The sequence below is a fragment of the Solanum verrucosum genome, unplaced genomic scaffold (genome assembly GCF_900185275.1).
Source record: "Solanum verrucosum unplaced genomic scaffold, falcon-dt-bn FXZP01000265.1, whole genome shotgun sequence".
NCBI lineage: Eukaryota > Viridiplantae > Streptophyta > Magnoliopsida > Solanales > Solanaceae > Solanum > Solanum verrucosum.
In genome coordinates this window covers 822,608-843,848 of record NW_026019964.1, presented here as the reverse complement: position 1 = coordinate 843,848, position 21,241 = coordinate 822,608, and the positions used below count along the sequence as shown (strand labels likewise).

The 21,241-nt window shown below is 34.0% G+C and overlaps 1 protein-coding gene, 8 non-coding genes and 1 pseudogene across 9 annotated transcripts; 1 reads left to right on the top strand and 9 right to left on the bottom strand.

The window, feature by feature from the left end:
- Nucleotides 1-1,898: 1,898 nt before the first annotated feature.
- On the bottom strand, nt 1,899-2,059 carry LOC125814941 (U1 spliceosomal RNA). The gene has a single exon (XR_007442149.1). It is a non-coding gene; the product is annotated as a U1 spliceosomal RNA (small nuclear RNA).
- An 829-nt stretch (nt 2,060-2,888) lies between these two features.
- LOC125814933 (U5 spliceosomal RNA) lies at nt 2,889-3,006 on the bottom strand. Its single transcript, XR_007442141.1, has one exon. It is a non-coding gene; the product is annotated as a U5 spliceosomal RNA (small nuclear RNA).
- A 1,954-nt stretch (nt 3,007-4,960) lies between these two features.
- On the bottom strand, nt 4,961-5,121 carry LOC125814940 (U1 spliceosomal RNA). Its single transcript, XR_007442148.1, has one exon. It is a non-coding gene; the product is annotated as a U1 spliceosomal RNA (small nuclear RNA).
- An 830-nt stretch (nt 5,122-5,951) lies between these two features.
- LOC125814932 (U5 spliceosomal RNA) lies at nt 5,952-6,069 on the bottom strand. Its single transcript, XR_007442140.1, has one exon. It is a non-coding gene; the product is annotated as a U5 spliceosomal RNA (small nuclear RNA).
- Nucleotides 6,070-8,025: 1,956 nt separating this feature from the next.
- Nucleotides 8,026-8,186, bottom strand: LOC125814937 (U1 spliceosomal RNA). Its single transcript, XR_007442145.1, has one exon. It is a non-coding gene; the product is annotated as a U1 spliceosomal RNA (small nuclear RNA).
- Nucleotides 8,187-9,015: 829 nt separating this feature from the next.
- LOC125814931 (U5 spliceosomal RNA) lies at nt 9,016-9,130 on the bottom strand. Its single transcript, XR_007442139.1, has one exon. It is a non-coding gene; the product is annotated as a U5 spliceosomal RNA (small nuclear RNA).
- Nucleotides 9,131-9,920: 790 nt separating this feature from the next.
- LOC125814927 (U1 spliceosomal RNA) lies at nt 9,921-10,052 on the bottom strand (annotated as a pseudogene).
- Nucleotides 10,053-10,360: 308 nt separating this feature from the next.
- LOC125814926 (U1 spliceosomal RNA) lies at nt 10,361-10,521 on the bottom strand. The gene has a single exon (XR_007442137.1). It is a non-coding gene; the product is annotated as a U1 spliceosomal RNA (small nuclear RNA).
- Nucleotides 10,522-11,356: 835 nt separating this feature from the next.
- On the bottom strand, nt 11,357-11,473 carry LOC125814930 (U5 spliceosomal RNA). Its single transcript, XR_007442138.1, has one exon. It is a non-coding gene; the product is annotated as a U5 spliceosomal RNA (small nuclear RNA).
- A 6,643-nt stretch (nt 11,474-18,116) lies between these two features.
- On the top strand, nt 18,117-20,276 carry LOC125814899 (pectinesterase-like). Its single transcript, XM_049494348.1, has 2 exons — nt 18,117-19,257; nt 19,338-20,276. Exons 1-2 carry the CDS (start codon nt 18,195-18,197, stop codon nt 20,033-20,035), a joined length of 1,761 nt encoding a protein of 586 aa, XP_049350305.1. The 5' UTR covers nt 18,117-18,194; the 3' UTR covers nt 20,036-20,276.
- Nucleotides 20,277-21,241: the final 965 nt, after the last annotated feature.

Below are 21,241 nucleotides of genomic sequence, written 5' to 3'. Positions count from 1 at the left end.
TAATCGTTGTTTATGGATGTGGTATTCACTTCACTCACTCCTTTATAAAAAAATGTTCTCTGCTTCTTTTTCAGTAACTTTATGATTGAAAATCTAACAGGTTTTTCAAATAAAAACTACTTAGGCTGTCCTGTTTTATACTTTCTCGATCAATTAATTTAAGATATGATTTCGCTTTGGTATCTTTGTGATTATAAGGAGATATATTTTCACAAGATGATGGATAAAATGTTGCGAACTGAGCATCTTGAATAGCTGAACTCGAATGCAGGTTGTCTTTTTTAAAGTGTATAGTGAAGGACCTAATAGGTAGAAGCAGAAAACAAAGCAGTTTTCTGTTGTTTACTTAAAGTTGGCCTTATAATCTAGTTGCTCGTACTCTTTTGTATGCTAGTGTATGTTTGAGTAGCTAGCTAGATGTCATGCATCACGCATCTTTAGAAGATCTTAGAGCTTCCGTCTAGTTTGGATCTTTAGAGCTTGACGTGCCCACCCGAAGGAACCATCTTTATATCCAAATGAAACTGATTTTTACATCACTCATGACGGCCCTGATAATATAAAGAAAGGACTTCTCAAAAACGAAGAAACTGAAGGTGTGCCCCAGAGTGCTTCTGGCAGGGAGGAAATCATTCTATATGTTGTAAAAACTTAAAGATCAAGCATTCATCAGCTCACTGTTTGGCTACAAGAACACAAAGTAAATACAAAACAAGAAAAATTTGCTTAAGAATTGAGTACCACACGAACGTAGGCACCTATTATGACAAATTATGACATAGGCTTGACTAGGGGTGTTCATGGTTTGGATAAAAACCGATCCAAACCGAAAAACCAAATTAAACCGATTAAATGAACTGATTTAATTTTGGTTTTGGTTTGGTTTGGTTTGGTTTTAGATTGTTAAGAACCGATAGTATTTGGTTTGGTTATGGTTTTGTTCGAAAAAAATCGAAGAAATAACCGAACCGAACCGAACCAACAACTTATATACATAAATTTTATTATTATACATACATAATATATTATATTCATAAACAATTTTAAAGATTTTATATATGTTTCATTAAAATTTATTTATAATTTACTTATGAAAGAAAAAATGTCCAAGGTGAGAATATTTTTATTATTGGTTTCATGTATATGAGTGTCTATGAAAATTCTTTGTGGGACTGAAAATGTCATTTTCTCTTCCTTCTATGCCAAAATAGTGAATTTTGAAATTTTATTCAGTAAATTCAATGATCGAAAGTTCTGTAATGTCAGTCATTCTAACTATTTTTTCGTTTGAATGGATTGTTGTCACTTTTTTCACGTTTTTAGTGAATTGTTTCTTTTATTTTTATGTATGGTTAATAACCGAATAACCAAAATCGAAAACAACCAAACCGATAAATATATATTATATTTGGTTTGGTTTGGTTTTGATAATTTTAAAACCGATTAAATTGGTTTGGTTTTGGTTTTGACCAATAACCGACCCAAACCAACATGTGAACACCCCTAGGCTTGACCACTTGGGCTGACCTTTGGCGGGCACCCCTCCAAAGTGCAATGGAGGTCACCAAATATAAAAGTCCTTGGGAATATAAAACTTTCAACATAATCAGTGGCAGAGCTACCTTTATAATAACGGCTTTGTCAAGATTCGGTAGTTTTTGCTCAAACTCTATTATATCGAGTTTCAAGCAAATATGAAACTCTATTGATCAAACTCGTTAATTCCGCAGCTCAGGAAGAAAATTCAAGTAGAGATAGAAGGGAGATGTTGTTAAAGAGTCCGAGTGACATTTGAATGAAAGCTCGGTTTTATCAATCAGCCAAGTGATTGCTCACAGCCTCACACTATTGATTATTACAGATTCTACCAATTATAAGAAGATTTTGTTTAAGGATTGGTAGGGGCTGCGCGAACGCAGGCCCCCTCTGCAACAAATTATGACGTAGGCTAGACCACTTGGGCCGACCTTAGGTAAGCACCCATCCAAAGTGCAATGGAGGTCACAAACCTAGGCCATGGGTCTTATTGATCGGCCATTGACCCCGTCCAGGTAAGTATGTTTCTAGATGCTCCTTCCTATTCTTTTATACCCATCTTTATACTTGTTGTCCTTTGTGTCAACCGATGAGGGATATATTGCCCTTCATCTTCTTCTTTTTTCATTTATAGCAAACCAGATAGACAACAAACAAATCTTTACCATACTCATGGGCAAATTAAAATAAGATTAAAAAGCCCTTGTGAATTTCAGTATTGAGTAAACCATACCCTTCAGGGTGGCCCAGTAGTTTGGGCTTGGGACTTCCATGTTGGAGGTCTTAAGTTCGAAATTCCTTGCCAACGAAAGCAAGGGGTTTGCCTTCTGGGTCGAGCTCGTCGCACCGGTTTTACCTCTCCTGTGTGGTTTTAGTGACTGCGAGTTTCCCTTGTCATAACAAAAAGGTATTGACTAAATCATATAATCCAATTTTAGTGACAAAGTCAAGTGTCTAATTGTACTGAGATTAAAGGTGTTGCGTAGAAACTGATGTCAACAAAAATCTATGCTTACTGCAAAAGTTGCTCAACTTATATGTGTGTTCCATATGGACGAAACTATTTTTCATGAAAAACATTTTTCCTTCATACCGAACACTTCCATAATGTTATTCCTTTTTTTCGTCTTTTCATACAACCGATCTTGACGTCTTTTCAACCGTGATGTCTTTGGCCTATGTGCACTACGACTAATTCTATAAGGTGGACCAAATCGAAAGAGCCAAGCATAAACCAAGTCAGAAGAAGCAGTTTGCATTTTTTGGTAAGCAGCACAAATTTTGCTCATATAAAATACTATAAATTATATTATAAGACAAGTAAAAAAATTAATTGAAACTAGAATTGTTGGGGTACTCAAATAAGAGAACCCCCTCCAAAAATTGGCGTATGCCACTAATTGCATCTCGCACACGGTATTCTTTAGTAAAAGGCAAAAGAATAGTTCGCTTTGTGCTCACAGCGTGGCTGCGTGAGATGTACTGCTTATCTGTGCTTTAGTTTTATATTGGGACAAAGTTTGTATTTAATCGTTGTTTATGGATGTGGTATTCACTTCACTCACTCCTTTATAAAAAAATGTTCTCTGCTTCTTTTTCAGTAACTTTATGATTGAAAATCTAACAGGTTTTTCAAATAAAAACTACTTAGGCTGTCCTGTTTTATACTTTCTCGATCAATTAATTTAAGATATGATTTCGCTTTGGTATCTTTGTGATTATAAGGAGATATATTTTCACAAGATGATGGATAAAATGTTGCGAACTGAGCATCTTGAATAGCTGAACTCGAATGCAGGTTGTCTTTTTTAAAGTGTATAGTGAAGGACCTAATAGGTAGAAGCAGAAAACAAAGCAGTTTTCTGTTGTTTACTTAAAGTTGGCCTTATAATCTAGTTGCTCGTACTCTTTTGTATGCTAGTGTATGTTTGAGTAGCTAGCTAGATGTCATGCATCACGCATCTTTAGAAGATCTTAGAGCTTCCGTCTAGTTTGGATCTTTAGAGCTTGACGTGCCCACCCGAAGGAACCATCTTTATATCCAAATGAAACTGATTTTTACATCACTCATGACGGCCCTGATAATATAAAGAAAGGACTTCTCAAAAACGAAGAAACTGAAGGTGTGCCCCAGAGTGCTTCTGGCAGGGAGGAAATCATTCTATATGTTGTAAAAACTTAAAGATCAAGCATTCATCAGCTCACTGTTTGGCTACAAGAACACAAAGTAAATACAAAACAAGAAAAATTTGCTTAAGAATTGAGTACCACACGAACGTAGGCACCTATTATGACAAATTATGACATAGGCTTGACTAGGGGTGTTCATGGTTTGGATAAAAACCGATCCAAACCGAAAAACCAAATTAAACCGATTAAATGAACTGATTTAATTTTGGTTTTGGTTTGGTTTGGTTTGGTTTTAGATTGTTAAGAACCGATAGTATTTGGTTTGGTTATGGTTTTGTTCGAAAAAAATCGAAGAAATAACCGAACCGAACCGAACCAACAACTTATATACATAAATTTTATTATTATACATACATAATATATTATATTCATAAACAATTTTAAAGATTTTATATATGTTTCATTAAAATTTATTTATAATTTACTTATGAAAGAAAAAATGTCCAAGGTGAGAATATTTTTATTATTGGTTTCATGTATATGAGTGTCTATGAAAATTCTTTGTGGGACTGAAAATGTCATTTTCTCTTCCTTCTATGCCAAAATAGTGAATTTTGAAATTTTATTCAGTAAATTCAATGATCGAAAGTTCTGTAATGTCAGTCATTCTAACTATTTTTTCGTTTGAATGGATTGTTGTCACTTTTTTCACGTTTTTAGTGAATTGTTTCTTTTATTTTTATGTATGGTTAATAACCGAATAACCAAAATCGAAAACAACCAAACCGATAAATATATATTATATTTGGTTTGGTTTGGTTTTGATAATTTTAAAACCGATTAAATTGGTTTGGTTTTGGTTTTGACCAATAACCGACCCAAACCAACATGTGAACACCCCTAGGCTTGACCACTTGGGCTGACCTTTGGCGGGCACCCTCCAAAGTGCAATGGAGGTCACCAAATATAAAAGTCCTTGGGAATATAAAACTTTCAACATAATCAGTGGCAGAGCTACCTTTATAATAACGGCTTTGTCAAGATTCGGTAGTTTTTGCTCAAACTCTATTATATCGAGTTTCAAGCAAATATGAAACTCTATTGATCAAACTCGTTAATTCCGCAGCTCAGGAAGAAAATTCAAGTAGAGATAGAAGGGAGATGTTGTTAAAGAGTCCGAGTGACATTTGAATGAAAGCTCGGTTTTATCAATCAGCCAAGTGATTGCTCACAGCCTCACACTATTGATTATTACAGATTCTACCAATTATAAGAAGATTTTGTTTAAGGATTGGTAGGGGCTGCGCGAACGCAGGCCCCCTCTGCAACAAATTATGACGTAGGCTAGACCACTTGGGCCGACCTTAGGTAAGCACCCATCCAAAGTGCAATGGAGGTCACAAACCTAGGCCATGGGTCTTATTGATCGGCCATTGACCCCGTCCAGGTAAGTATGTTTCTAGATGCTCCTTCCTATTCTTTTATACCCATCTTTATACTTGTTGTCCTTTGTGTCAACCGATGAGGGATATATTGCCCTTCATCTTCTTCTTTTTTCATTTATAGCAAACCAGATAGACAACAAACAAATCTTTACCATACTCATGGGCAAATTAAAATAAGATTAAAAAGCCCTTGTGAATTTCAGTATTGAGTAAACCATACCCTTCAGGGTGGCCCAGTAGTTTGGGCTTGGGACTTCCATGTTGGAGGTCTTAAGTTCGAAATTCCTTGCCAACGAAAGCAAGGGGTTTGCCTTCTGGGTCGAGCTCGTCGCACCGGTTTTACCTCTCCTGTGTGGTTTTAGTGACTGCGAGTTTCCCTTGTCATAACAAAAAGGTATTGACTAAATCATATAATCCAATTTTAGTGACAAAGTCAAGTGTCTAATTGTACTGAGATTAAAGGTGTTGCGTAGAAACTGATGTCAACAAAAATCTATGCTTACTGCAAAAGTTGCTCAACTTATATGTGTGTTCCATATGGACGAAACTATTTTTCATGAAAAACATTTTTCCTTCATACCGAACACTTCCATAATGTTATTCCTTTTTTTCGTCTTTTCATACAACCGATCTTGACGTCTTTTCAACCGTGATGTCTTTGGCCTATGTGCACTACGACTAATTCTATAAGGTGGACCAAATCGAAAGAGCCAAGCATAAACCAAGTCAGAAGAAGCAGTTTGCATTTTTTTGGTAAGCAGCACAAATTTTGCTCATATAAAATACTATAAATTATATTATAAGACAAGTAAAAAAATTAATTGAAACTAGAATTGTTGGGGTACTCAAATAAGAGAACCCCCTCCAAAAATTGGCGTATGCCACTAATTGCATCTCGCACACGGTATTCTTTAGTAAAAGGCAAAAGAATAGTTCGCTTTGTGCTCACAGCGTGGCTGCGTGAGATGTACTGCTTATCTGTGCTTTAGTTTTATATTGGGACAAAGTTTGTATTTAATCGTTGTTTATGGATGTGGTATTCACTTCACTCACTCCTTTATAAAAAAATGTTCTCTGCTTCTTTTTCAGTAACTTTATGATTGAAAATCTAACAGGTTTTTCAAATAAAAACTACTTAGGCTGTCCTGTTTTATACTTTCTCGATCAATTAATTTAAGATATGATTTCGCTTTGGTATCTTTGTGATTATAAGGAGATATATTTTTCACAAGATGATGGATAAAATGTTGCGAACTGAGCATCTTGAATAGCTGAACTCGAATGCAGGTTGTCTTTTTTAAAGTGTATAGTGAAGGACCTAATAGGTAGAAGCAGAAAACAAAGCAGTTTTCTGTTGTTTACTTAAAGTTGGCCTTATAATCTAGTTGCTCGTACTCTTTTGTATGCTAGTGTATGTTTGAGTAGCTAGCTAGATGTCATGCATCACGCATCTTTAGAAGATCTTAGAGCTTCCGTCTAGTTTGGATCTTTAGAGCTTGACGTGCCCACCCGAAGGAACCATCTTTATATCCAAATGAAACTGATTTTTACATCACTCATGACGGCCCTGATAATATAAAGAAAGGACTTCTCAAAAACGAAGAAACTGAAGGTGTGCCCCAGAGTGCTTCTGGCAGGGAGGAAATCATTCTATATGTTGTAAAAACTTAAAGATCAAGCATTCATCAGCTCACTGTTTGGCTACAAGAACACAAAGTAAATACAAAACAAGAAAAATTTGCTTAAGAATTGAGTACCACACGAACGTAGGCACCTATTATGACAAATTATGACATAGGCTTGACTAGGGGTGTTCATGGTTTGGATAAAAACCGATCCAAACCGAAAAACCAAATTAAACCGATTAAATGAACTGATTTAATTTTGGTTTTGGTTTGGTTTGGTTTGGTTTTAGATTGTTAAGAACCGATAGTATTTGGTTTGGTTATGGTTTTGTTCGAAAAAAATCGAAGAAATAACCGAACCGAACCGAACCAACAACTTATATACATAAATTTTATTATTATACATACATAATATATTATATTCATAAACAATTTTAAAGATTTTATATATGTTTCATTAAAATTTATTTATAATTTACTTATGAAAGAAAAAATGTCCAAGGTGAGAATATTTTTATTATTGGTTTCATGTATATGAGTGTCTATGAAAATTCTTTGTGGGACTGAAAATGTCATTTTCTCTTCCTTCTATGCCAAAATAGTGAATTTTGAAATTTTATTCAGTAAATTCAATGATCGAAAGTTCTGTAATGTCAGTCATTCTAACTATTTTTTCGTTTGAATGGATTGTTGTCACTTTTTTCACGTTTTTAGTGAATTGTTTCTTTTATTTTTATGTATGGTTAATAACCGAATAACCAAAATCGAAAACAACCAAACCGATAAATATATATTATATTTGGTTTGGTTTGGTTTTGATAATTTTAAAACCGATTAAATTGGTTTGGTTTTGGTTTTGACCAATAACCGACCCAAACCAACATGTGAACACCCCTAGGCTTGACCACTTGGGCTGACCTTTGGCGGGCACCACTCCAAAGTGCAATGGAGGTCACCAAATATAAAAGTCCTTGGGAATATAAAACTTTCAACATAATCAGTGGCAGAGCTACCTTTATAATAACGGCTTTGTCAAGATTCGGTAGTTTTTGCTCAAACTCTATTATATCGAGTTTCAAGCAAATATGAAACTCTATTGATCAAACTCGTTAATTCCGCAGCTCAGGAAGAAAATTCAAGTAGAGATAGAAGGGAGATGTTGTTAAAGAGTCCGAGTGACATTTGAATGAAAGCTCGGTTTTATCAATCAGCCAAGTGATTGCTCACAGCCTCACACTATTGATTATTACAGATTCTACCAATTATAAGAAGATTTTGTTTAAGGATTGGTAGGGGCTGCGCGAACGCAGGCCCCCTCTGCAACAAATTATGACGTAGGCTAGACCACTTGGGCCGACCTTAGGTAAGCACCCATCCAAAGTGCAATGGAGGTCACAAACCTAGGCCATGGGTCTTATTGATCGGCCATTGACCCCGTCCAGGTAAGTATGTTTCTAGATGCTCCTTCCTATTCTTTTATACCCATCTTTATACTTGTTGTCCTTTGTGTCAACCGATGAGGGATATATTGCCCTTCATCTTCTTCTTTTTTCATTTATAGCAAACCAGATAGACAACAAACAAATCTTTACCATACTCATGGGCAAATTAAAATAAGATTAAAAAGCCCTTGTGAATTTCAGTATTGAGTAAACCATACCCTTCAGGGTGGCCCAGTAGTTTGGGCTTGGGACTTCCATGTTGGAGGTCTTAAGTTCGAAATTCCTTGCCAACGAAAGCAAGGGGTTTGCCTTCTGGGTCGAGCTCGTCGCACCGGTTTTACCTCTCCTGTGTGGTTTTAGTGACTGCGAGTTTCCCTTGTCATAACAAAAAGGTATTGACTAAATCATATAATCCAATTTTAGTGACAAAGTCAAGTGTCTAATTGTACTGAGATTAAAGGTGTTGCGTAGAAACTGATGTCAACAAAAATCTATGCTTACTGCAAAAGTTGCTCAACTTATATGTGTGTTCCATATGGACGAAACTATTTTTCATGAAAAACATTTTTCCTTCATACCGAACACTTCCATAATGTTATTCCTTTTTTTCGTCTTTTCATACAACCGATCTTGACGTCTTTTCAACCGTGATGTCTTTGGCCTATGTGCACTACGACTAATTCTATAAGGTGGACCAAATCGAAAGAGCCAAGCATAAACTAAGTCAGAAGAAGCAGTTTGCATTTTTTGGTAAGCAGCACAAATTTTGCTCATATAAAATACTATAAATTATATTATAAGACAAGTAAAAAAATTAATTGAAACTAGAATTGTTGGGGTACTCAAGTAAGAGAACCCCTCCAAAAATTGGCGTACCACTAATTGCAGTGCGCACACGGTATTCTTTAGTAAAAGGCGAAAGAATAGTTCGCTTTGTGCTCACAGCGTGGCTGCGTGAGATGTACTGCTTATCTGTGCTTTAGTTTTATATTGGGACAAAGTTTGTATTTAATCGTTGTTTATGGATGTGGTATTCACTTCACTCACTCCTTTATAAAAAAATGTTCTCTGCTTCTTTTTCAGTAACTTTATGATTGAAAATCTAACAGGTTTTTCAAATAAAAACTACTTAGGCTGTCCTGTTTTATACTTTCTCGATCAATTAATTTAAGATATGATTTCGCTTTGGTATCTTTGTGATTATAAGGAGATATATTTTCACAAGATGATGGATAAAATGTTGCGAACTGAGCATCTTGAATAGCTGAACTCGAATGCAGGTTGTCTTTTTTAAAGTGTATAGTGAAGGACCTAATAGGTAGAAGCAGAAAACAAAGCAGTTTTCTGTTGTTTACTTAAAGTTGGCCTTATAATCTAGTTGCTCGTACTCTTTTGTATGCTAGTGTATGTTTGAGTAGCTAGCTAGATGTCATGCATCACGCATCTTTAGAAGATCTTAGAGCTTCTGTCTAGTTTGGATCTTTAGAGCTTGACGTGCCCACCCGAAGGAACCATCTTTATATCCAAATGAAACTGATTTAGACATCACTCATGACGGCCCTGATAATTAAAAGAAAGGACTTCTCAAAAACGAAGAAACTGAAGGTGTGCCCCAGAGTGCTTCTGGCAGGGAGGAAATCATTCTATATGTTGTAAAAATTTAAAGATCAAGCATTCATCAGCTCACTGTTTGGCTACAAGAAAACAAAGTAAATACAAAACAAGAAAATTTTTCTTAAGAATTGAGTACCACACGAACGTAGGCCCCTATTACGACAAATTATGACATAGGCTTGACCACTTGGGCTGACCTTTGGCGGGCACCCCTCCAAAGTGCAATGGAGGTCACCAAATATAAAAGTCCTTGGGAATATAAAACTTTCAACATAATCAGTGGCAGAGCTACCTTTATAATAACGGCTTTGTCAAGATTCGGTAGTTTTTGCTCAAACTCTATTATATCGAGTTTCAAGCAAATATGAAACTCTATTGATCAAACTCGTTAATTCCGCAGCTCAGGAAGAAAATTCAAGTAGAGATAGAAGGGAGATGTTGTTAAAGAGTCCGAGTGACATTTGAATGAAAGCTCGGTTTTATCAATCAGCCAAGTGATTGCTCACAGCCTTACACTATTGATTATTACAGATTCTACCAATTATAAGAAGATTTTGTTTAAGGATTGGTAGGGGCTGCGCGAACGCAGGCCCCCTCTGCAACAAATTATGACGTAGGCTCGACCACTTGGATCGACCTTAGGTAGGCACCCCTCCAAAGTGCAATGGAGGTCACAAACCTAGGCCATGGGTCTTATTGATCAGCCTTTGACCCCGTCCAGGTAAGTATGTTTCTTGTTGCTCCTTCCTATTCTTTTATACCCATATTTATACTTGTTTTTCTTTGTGTTGACCGATGAGGGATATATTGCCCTTCATCTTTTTGTTATCATTTTTTTTCCCATTTAATAGCAAACTAGATAGACAACAAACATATCTTTATCATACTCTTGGGAAAATTTAACTTTCTGCAAAAGTTACTCAACTTATAGGGTGTGTTCGGTACAGAGTTAAACAGTTTTCATGAAAAATATTTTTTACTTACAGAACAGGTCCATAATGTTATTTGATCCTTTTTTTCGTTTTATTCTTCATACAATCATGATGTCTTTGACCTGTGTGCACTTCAACTAATTTATGAGGTACCTACCATAAGTTAAGAAAAATGCCAACTTAAAATGTGCACCGGGCAATCTGATATTCATCCTTTTTCGTTTTTTTTTTTCTTGTTATTACCGTGGTGTCTTGACACATTTGTGTGCACTTCAACTAATTTTATGCTCGGTCAGAATCAATGTGTAGCTTACGGGTTCAGCCAAGTGCAGTAGCTTTAGTCTAAATTCTCTATGTGTTCAAATAATAATTGAGAACCCTGTTTGCATTTTTTTTTGTTTAACAACTAGAATTTCCCCCTCTATATCATTTCCCTCTTGTCAATATTCCTCGACCCTTAATCAGAAATCACGATTCAAAGATGTTCAATAATATCGAACACTGATTGAAGAACTCTGAGTCAATTTTTATCTACCCTTCACCAAGAGTGTCACTATATTATAATATCAGAATATAAATATATGTTACTATGAATAAGACACATAGAAAAGGTTAAAACTAGTATTGTTGGGGTCCTCTAAAGAAGAGAATCCCTCCAAAAATTGGCGTATGCCACTGATTGCAGCGCGCACACGATATTCTTTAGTAAAAGGCGAAAGAATAGTTCGCTTTGTGCTCACTGCGTGGCTGCGTGAGTTTTAGTGCCTATCTGTGCTGCATTTTTATACTGGGACAAAGTTTGTTTAAGTCGTTGTTTATAGATGTGGTACTCACCGCACTCAGCTAGTTGATCGTTGTTGAACAAAACCAGATAAAGTCGAAAAATGTAAAGAGAAAAATGTTCAAAGGATACCGAACGCACTTGCATAAAACGATACTAGAATGTGTCGAGGTAAAAGTTGTAAGACCGAACGCACTTGCACTTGCAATATTTGAAGATTAGTTTTGACAAAATATAATTTCAAACAAAATTGTGCTGAAGTTTAGGGGAAAATGCTAGAATTTCTCGCGAAATGGCTAAAGTCGGGTAAAACTGACCTAAGTGCAGGTAAAATGGATAAACTTCACAACCAAAATGGATAAAACTGGCAAAATGGTTAATTTTTTTCATAACCATTGCCTTTTAGACTAAAAAGAGAATATTTTTAGAAAATTGTCAAAAAAATATTGTAACAAGCTTTGTTAAAGAGTTCAAACTTAATTCTAAAAGGAAACACTTAGAAAATACGTTTGCCACGCTGTTAAAGTGGCTCGTGAAAATTTCTTTTTATAAATTTTAACAAAATGTGTTACACTATTTCCTCTTCATTATCGTCTATTTAAACAATTTTTTAAAACAATTACTTACACACAAAATTATATATCCTTGGGTTCAAGTATTATTCATGCAAATTTTGTCAACTGAAACTAAATTCACATTCACTATGTTAAAACTATTATTTTTAGTTGGACTTTGAGACAAAAAAATTCAAAAATATTTTCTACAAAAAAAGGTCTGAAATATCCTTGAACTACTGAAAATGGTATAAAATGACCCTTTGTCCACCTATTTGACCTCAAATACCCCTCACATCATCTCTGGCTCCATATTATTCTTATTTTTAATGGTCCTCAATTTAAATCAAATTAATAAATTCATTAATGGCATGACAATCATCTATTGGTCACCATATAATTAACCTAAACTAATTTTAAAACGGATAAAAAAATCTAACTATACAATTTAAGCACCCAAATTACTCTTGTATAACAATAGTTTGACTTTTCACCAACATACCAATAGAATCTTATAAAACGGAATAAAATAATTTAAAAAACGGAAAATACCAAAATGCAATAAAGGGATTAAAAAACACATGTTTTTTTTGTCCCTAGAAAATCTCTCTTTTTAATGTTTTTCCTAAAATATCTCTCTCAATATTTTTACCTGTTGATCTTTCTCGTCTTCTCTAATCTTCTCCTAAAATATTGAGTACGTTGATTCTCTTTTATCTCTCCATCCTTTTTCTTCTGAATTTTTTCTCTCTCCTTTTCTTACTTCTCTCTTTTCACTCGTCTCTTTCTCCTTTCTTTTCTTTTTCTTTCTTTTTTACCATTTTTTTTACCCCATTTTATTTTTCAAAAAAATTCTTTGTTGTTATGAAACTATATAAAATAATGAGAAGAGAGTAGGAGAAGACTAATTATTTTTCTTGAGGGATAATTAGGGATTCAAAGATCTTATTTACAATGAATGAAAATCCCTTTATTTATAGGGGAAAGTTGACTTGATCTCCAAGTAGGATTCCTAACGTTTCTCTAACGGACTTCACATAATAGACATTCACTATAATACAAATATGTTTATAACACTCCCCTTGGATGTCTATTTGTATATTATATGCCTCGTTAAAACCTTACTAGATAAAATCCAATGGAAAAAAATTCTAGTAAAGAAAAATGAGTACACATATCTTATAATGCGCATTATGGATGCCTCGTTAAAAACCTTACAAGGAAAACCCAATGAGACAAAACCTTGTGAGGAAAAAAGAGTACATCGCGTATTAACTCCCCCTAATATGAATATTAATTCAAAGACTTGAATCTTCGCATTCCAAGCTTGTACGCCATCTTCTCGATCGAAAGTTGTAATTGGTAGAGACTTGATGAATAAATGAGTCATATCATTACTTGGACAAATCTATTGCATGCTGATATCACCATTCTTAGGAGCTCATGTGTTTAGAAAAGTTTTGACAAAATGTGTTTTCTTCCATCTCCTTTTATGAATCATCCTTCAGGATCAAAGAATTTTGCAAGTTACTCACTTCAACTTCTTTGAGCAAATAATCTATTGCATTTTGAAAACTCTTCAAGAGTTCCAATTCAGGTCATCAACTTACATAACAATAAAAAAGATTCTTGATTGATTTAATCCATATGAGGATTATAAACAAGTTTTCCAATAACTTATATATGCTTCATGCATCTTGAGTCCTTAAAATATTTTCATATCAATTTTGTCAACTGTCGAACATTCAATATTAAATGTATGACATCTTCAGGTGATTGCAAGTCAAATAAGTTTTACGCTTACCGATATGCATTATTTCACTTTTCACTTGATAATTATTTCTACCTCAGCATGCCTTAATAAACGTAGAATTCATATTCTCATAATCTTTTACAATACTGTGCTATATTGTTTCAAAGATATTGTCGATAAAATATCACTTTGTATCTGTTCACAATACGACATAACTTATTGAGATCTATTTTCAGGTATTCCTCTCATGAGGTTTCATGAAGTGTTATGCCATAGGCTCTTCAAGAGCACATTACTTTTTCATTATGATCATTTTAATCATTTGCTCCTTCCTTTTTTCAAGGACAATATTATTTAGAATTGATTGGTCTATCATGCTTCATGCATGTCATAGACTCTGTCCTTCGGTGACATTCAATAAAAGCATTTGCAACTCTTGGTTGCTTCTTATCTCCCCCTTATGTTAGATAAACTAACATACATCTCAATCTATTTAGGAGAATTCATCTTTGTGCATCATAATATATTCATTAATCATATACCGCACATCAATATTATTAGATGGAAAATATTTTGTCCCTAACCATAAACCAATTAAGAGAAAAATTGATCATAATTTATTGGTCTGATATATGCATACAATTACGTTTGTATGCAATATATTATGTTTCAGACCATGGAGCTTTGTTCTCATAAGCAATGATTGACTATTTATTTGAGGAATATAATATCACATCAACTTGGAAATTTAGTAATATTATCAAGATGAATCGTCTTGATTACATATTCTGAAAGTTGTGCTCTTAACTCAATTATCTTGCACACACAATTTAGTGAATGGCAAACTGCAGGTTGACAACAAATGCACATGTGATTATCTTATAGATGCATCTATTTATCATATCACATGACAAATGAATAGGCCATATTCACCTTTTATAGTTTCAGAATTTAGGGATTTAGTCCCAACATTAGTTGATCCAATCAACTTAGCATAAGAATACACAACAAATAAAATTCTTGAAGAAACTTTTGGTTCTTCAATATATGTATAAATAAGAAAACTCCAAGTTTATCATGACATATGCCTTTTGCCTTCAGTAAATTTTTGATTTACTATCATATGAGCAAAATTTAGATTTAGTACTCCGAGAGTAATTTTTATATTTATTTCTTCTCAATCAGTCTACCTCTTCTGAAGGTGAATCGTGATCCCATCACCATTAAGTGCACATCCTTATTGATAAGATTTATTTTGTACTGTCACATTTACTTCAGAGAATAGATCTATATTTTTAGTATTTATCAAAAGTTCTCATTCTTCAAGAATGGAACACAATCATCTGAACATATTATCTTTTGATTGCTTAGTACCTCATTCCACATTCATGTGCATTATTCAATCACTTGTTTCTCTACCATTTTTGGTGGTAAAGAAGATGTTCTTGTTCTTCCATTCCCTAAACCCACTTCAGCTTTCAAGATTGGGTTGGTGTTCCGATAGGCAAGAGGTGTGATGCCAGATCGTACCATATTCACATCAAGGAATGAAGCAAAATTAGTGGAATAAGTTTCATGACTTTTTCACCAAATCACATTATTTTGCTTTAATCATCATTATATCATCAATATAGTGCATTGAGACTTAAATCTAATGTCTTACCCATATGAAGGCGTCTTAGGCCATAAATTGATGAGATTTGAATCCAACATCTTATCATCGTAGTACACCAAGATTTGAACCTGATGTCTTCCCCTTCTGGTGTGATTGGACATGCATCCATCGTCTTACCCTTTTGGTATGATTGAACATGAATCTATCGTCTTACCCTCTTGGTGCGATTGAACTTGTATCAATCGTCTTACCCTCACAATGCAATTGGACATTACCCCTATGATGCGATGAATCTTAAATCCAACATCTTATATTTATAGTGCATCAAAACTTACCCTTAACCTTTTAAATCTTATAATTATATGTACAATTGAAATAAATTTCATTAAAACATGAAAAGTATAGTCATTAGTAGGGATACGAAATAAAAATAACACGGCATACCAATTAATTGAAAAATACCAAATTGGTAGTACTACACTTCTAGTTCCACTACGGTCCTTGTGTTGGCCGTCTCAATGTTTTAACTTTTAACACATAATTATTAAATAATGAAGTATAAACCACAAGCCTCTTACTTGCTAAAGAATTGTAAGCCACAAAGCAAATTATAATTTATAAACATACTTATAAATATACTCTCGGCTGATTTCCTTTCGTGCATGGAATAATCATTTTTTTCACTTTAGCCCTTTATAACAAAACAACAGAATCACAGATTGATGGGGTGCATACCTTCAACAATGTTGGTCTGTGACTTTTGCCCAGTTAATGTATATATTTAGTAAGCGTTTGGTCATGCAATATCATATAACAATATGAAATTGTGAGATGAAATCAGCATTTGAACATGCGATTTCACGCTGATTTCATCTTATGATTTCATATCATGAGATGGAATCTCATATTATACAAAAATCATGATTTGAGAATTTCATATCATGATTTGAGATTTTTTAAATATAAAAGTTGACCCACAAATTTATATTTAGTTAAATCAACCCCACATTTATATCTACTAACTATTTATTTCATATGTAAATAAAATTAACAGTCACATCATTACTTTTTAAATTTATTATTCTTATCAACATAAAATTTATTATTACTTTAAATTTGGTAAATATAAATGATAAAGTAGGAATTGATTTGGTGAATATAAATAAGAACGGAGGGAGTAATACTATGTGAGAGGATTATATTAAAGACTAGTACACTAAAATTTATGTTCAATTTTTTTTATTGAATTAAAGTTTGATCAATTAAAGTTAGATGAAACAGTTACTTAAGTGGAGAACAAATAGCTTTGTAATAATTTATTATGCGATTTTACAATTTTTTTGTTTATTTGATAAGATTGAATAAACAAATGGGGCCATTTTTCATAGTTTTATAACTTGTGAGATTCTTGTGTTTATGAGAAAATATACAACACAAATTCCATATCGCATGTCCAAATAGAACTTTAACTTCATTTCATGATTTCATATTATGACATCATATCATGATTCCATATCGCATGGTCAAACGGGCCCTTAATTTATATGCTCCCTCCTCATACATATATATTGATTGCCCAAAACTCAATTGGTTAGAGACTCGTGATGATAACGTGTTATGAAACTATATAAAATAATGAGAAGAGACTAGAGAGAAGACTAATTATTTCTCTTGAGGAATAATTAGGGATTCACAGATCTAATTAACAATGAATGAAAACCCCTTTTATTTATAGGGGAAAGTTGACTTGGTCTCCAAGTAGGATTTCTAACTTTTCTCTAATGGACTCCACATAATAGACATTCACTATAATACAAATTTGTTGTTCTTTTTTATTTGATTAGTTCTCTCCCTTCATTTAAAAAAAAATCATTTTACAACATTGCAGATTGGAACATATAACTAAAAATTAACTTTATCATTAATGTATGAAATTTATCTTTATTTTTATTTATTATTTTTTGTTACTTGCATCACATTATAGATTTTGTCAAAAATAATAACATTAGTTTTTAATTTTGTTCATTTGTTTCATTATAGAACGACATTATATTATATACTCAACCAATGCTTTCTTTTTTTTTTTTGGACGAAACTAATATGTTTAATAGTAAACTTGTAATGAAGCTTAAAATATAAAAATATTATAATTTTTAAAAAGTATAAAAAAATAAAGAAAAAGATAAAGGTTGATAATATAAGGGTAGAATAGGCCTTTAAAAAAGTCAATTAGGATATGGGAAGGGTTGATTATTTTTCAAAGTTGATGGGGGAGTTTGATTTTTAAAGTAAAGTTTGATGGTATAAATGATTTTCACCCATTAATAATTTCTTAATTATCGTGTAAAATAGAAAGTGTGTATCTAATATGAACGGATGGAGTAATACATTTATCGTGTATCCTTGGACACAAAATATATTAACTAGTAGTAAAAGTCATTATATATAAGCAATTAACATGTTGCTTATGGTATAAAAAGAAGTTGGCAATGCAAGTGTTTAAAAATGAAGGGCAAGTGATTGGAAGGCTCAAATAATATATGAATTGTACACCTTCCCCTCTTGGTCTGGTTAACACTTGTTTACTAACATCTCTTAATGGCCACAAATGTTTGTTTACCTTTCCTATTTTCAAGGAAATTCATGCATTTTTTCAGAAGATAAAGAAGAAGACGACTCAAAGAGACCTCCATAGTCCAGACTAATTTCCATTTTTGTCTCTCTTTTCAATATCCTCTCTACACATTTAATCTTAGAAATATAAATAATGAAAGGCGGGAAGATTTTTGCATTTGGTATATCGATTATCCTGGTTGTTGGAGTAGTTATTGCTATTATTGCAAGCAATAATCGGACACAAGACTCTTCGGGCAATGATGAAAAGGATGACAAAGTGCTTTCTACCACATCCAAATCGATTGCTTCTGTTTGTTCACAAACAGATTTCAAGAAATCATGTGTAAATAGCCTTAGCTCTATGGCCAACAACCAAAACGCCACCCTGAAGGAATTCGTCCAAAAAGCCATTGAGGTGGCCATTCAGGAAGTTAGAATTGGAATAGAAAGGTCCACCTCTATCGGCAAAGCAGAGGCTCATGACTCCTTGCAAAAGATGGCCACTGATGATTGCAAGGAATTACTGGAATACGCGATTGATGAGCTTCAAGCATCGTTCTCCTCTGTGGGTGATAGCAGCGTCCACACTATCGCTGATAGGGAAACAGAACTCAAAAACTGGCTCAGTGCTGTCTTCTCTTACCAACAAACCTGCATAGATGGTTTTACTCAACCAGAACTTCAGAAAGCCATTTCTACCTCCCTCTTAAATGCAACACAACTCACGGACAATGTTCTTGCAATGGTCGATGCAATGACTGAAATTCTTTCTAAATTTAATATTCCCATTGGGAACAAGACTGATACTACTACATCAGCAGAAACAGCAGCATCTCGGCGATTGTTAGAAAATGAAGACAATGACAAGCAGGAAGCCAACAATACAAAGAGCGGAGGATATCCTGCATGGCTTTCTAGTAGTGATAGAAAATTGTTGGCTGCAAGCAATAACGGCAACCCAGCACCAAACGCTGTGGTAGCTAAGGATGGATCTGGACAATACAACACTATCGCAGCAGCTCTGGCTGCGTACCCTAAGAACCTAAAAGGAAGGTATACTATATATGTGAAGGCCGGAATTTATGATGAATACATAATTGTCACAAAAGATCAAGTTAACGTATTTATGTATGGAGATGGACCCCGAAAGACGATAGTTACAGGACACAAATCCGCACTTAATGGTGTGTCTACTTATCAGAGTGCTTCCTTCAGTAAGTTTTTCATATCCCCTTCTTCTTTCCCAGTAAAACATGAAAATAAATTCGGCTATAATAACATTAAATATTTTCAGGTGCAATTGGAAATGGATTTATAGGCAAGTCCATGGGATTCCAAAACACAGCAGGACCGGAGGGGCACCAGGCGGTAGCCCTCCGTGTTCAATCTGATATGTCTGCCTTTTACAATTGTAGAATGGATGGATATCAAGACACTTTGTATGTTCAAACACATCGACAATTTTACCGCAATTGTGTGGTGTCAGGCACAGTTGATTTCATCTTTGGTGACTCATCAACTATCCTCCAAAACTGCTTAATTATTGCAAGGAAGCCAATGGAAAAACAACAAAATACAGTGGCAGCTCAAGGAAGAACTAACATTCGGGCAACCACAGGGTTAGTAATCCAAAATTGTCGCATTGTTCCCGAGCAATTACTAGAATCTCTGCGTTTCAAGATTCCTACCTTCTTAGGAAGGCCATGGAAGATGTACGCAAGAACTGTGATCATGGAATCAACTTTGGCAGATTTCATTCAACCTGCAGGTTGGATGCCCTGGGATGGAAATTTTGCCCTTGACACATGCCTATGTGCCGAGTACGCAAATCGTGGTCCAGGAGCCAATACCAACAATCGGGTCAAATGGAAGGGATTCAAAGTGATCACGGACAGGAATGAAGCACTTCAATATACAACAACTCCATTTATTCAAGGAAATCAGTGGGTGCAATCCACAGGTGCCCCACACTTCCTTGGCCTGAAAAACTAGGTGACAGTGACAAGTATACATGGAACAGAGTAGTAGAAACAAGTAACCATAGCACTAATAAACTCGTAGAGTAAGTTTTTAATTTGTAATATGTAAAGTTAGGGTAGCTATGAGGGTGAGAGATAGATCTAAATTGTCATCCTTACCTTTTCCCTAAACTTGATAGGTTCAACAATCAATCTAAATACCTTATAAAATAAATCAATCTACTATTTTGAGGGTTTTCACAGTATTCATATTTGTTTACTGTCACAATCCAAAGTCAGGGTGGCTCAACGTAATTAGGGGTCTAAAGCGAAATTTCAATTTGAGGCCTAAGATATAAACAAACTTTGTATACATATTTATTCAAATTTATTGTTCTTACACTATTTAGATGAGAATTATTAGTATTTAATATTGTTTTTCAGTTATTGATTTTAGGTAAGATTTTATCAACTCAACATTGAAAACATTCTTTCAGTGAGGCAATTATTATATAAATTGTTAACATAATTTTATAAGTAATAAGTTGACAAATATTAAATAAAGATAAGAGTTAGAACCACAGAATCTGATTCAAGAAGTTGATGACTTGGTATATACTATTTTAATATGCTTGTTGTAATGTTTGAAACTAAAATTTAAAAAGAAATAAAAAAGAATTTGTAAATCACTTTATTCAACACTTTTCACTATTAATTCTTATTTTTAACAAAGTATAAAAGATGTTAAAGTGGGTAAAATAATATATTTTTTTATCATAATTAATCAATTTTTCTATAAAAATTTAACACAATTTATTCTTGATAATAATTTGGGGCCCCAAAATATTATCTTTTTATACCGACGGAGGAGGTGAATTTCAAAGTTTAACTTCTTATTTGAAATCTTAGGGCATTGAACACTTAATTTCCCCACCTTATATGCAATATCTTTTATTTACTAGCTATATTTTGATGTGAACCTTGCAATGAACATCACACGTACACTTTGATGTTTTTGGGATGGGCTAAATGAGTGTATTTCAAAGTGCCATGTGTGTTGAGGTCTTACTTGAAAACATGTGTGTGGAGTCCTAGAATTTGCCTTGTTAGTCCAATTGTTTAAATCTTGGTGAATGTGACGCGTGATATGGGAAACAATTCAAAGAGGGGACCTAAATATCCATATCTTTTGTGACTATCTTGTGAGGATGTGCATCCGTTTTGGAACAATTTGAGCCTA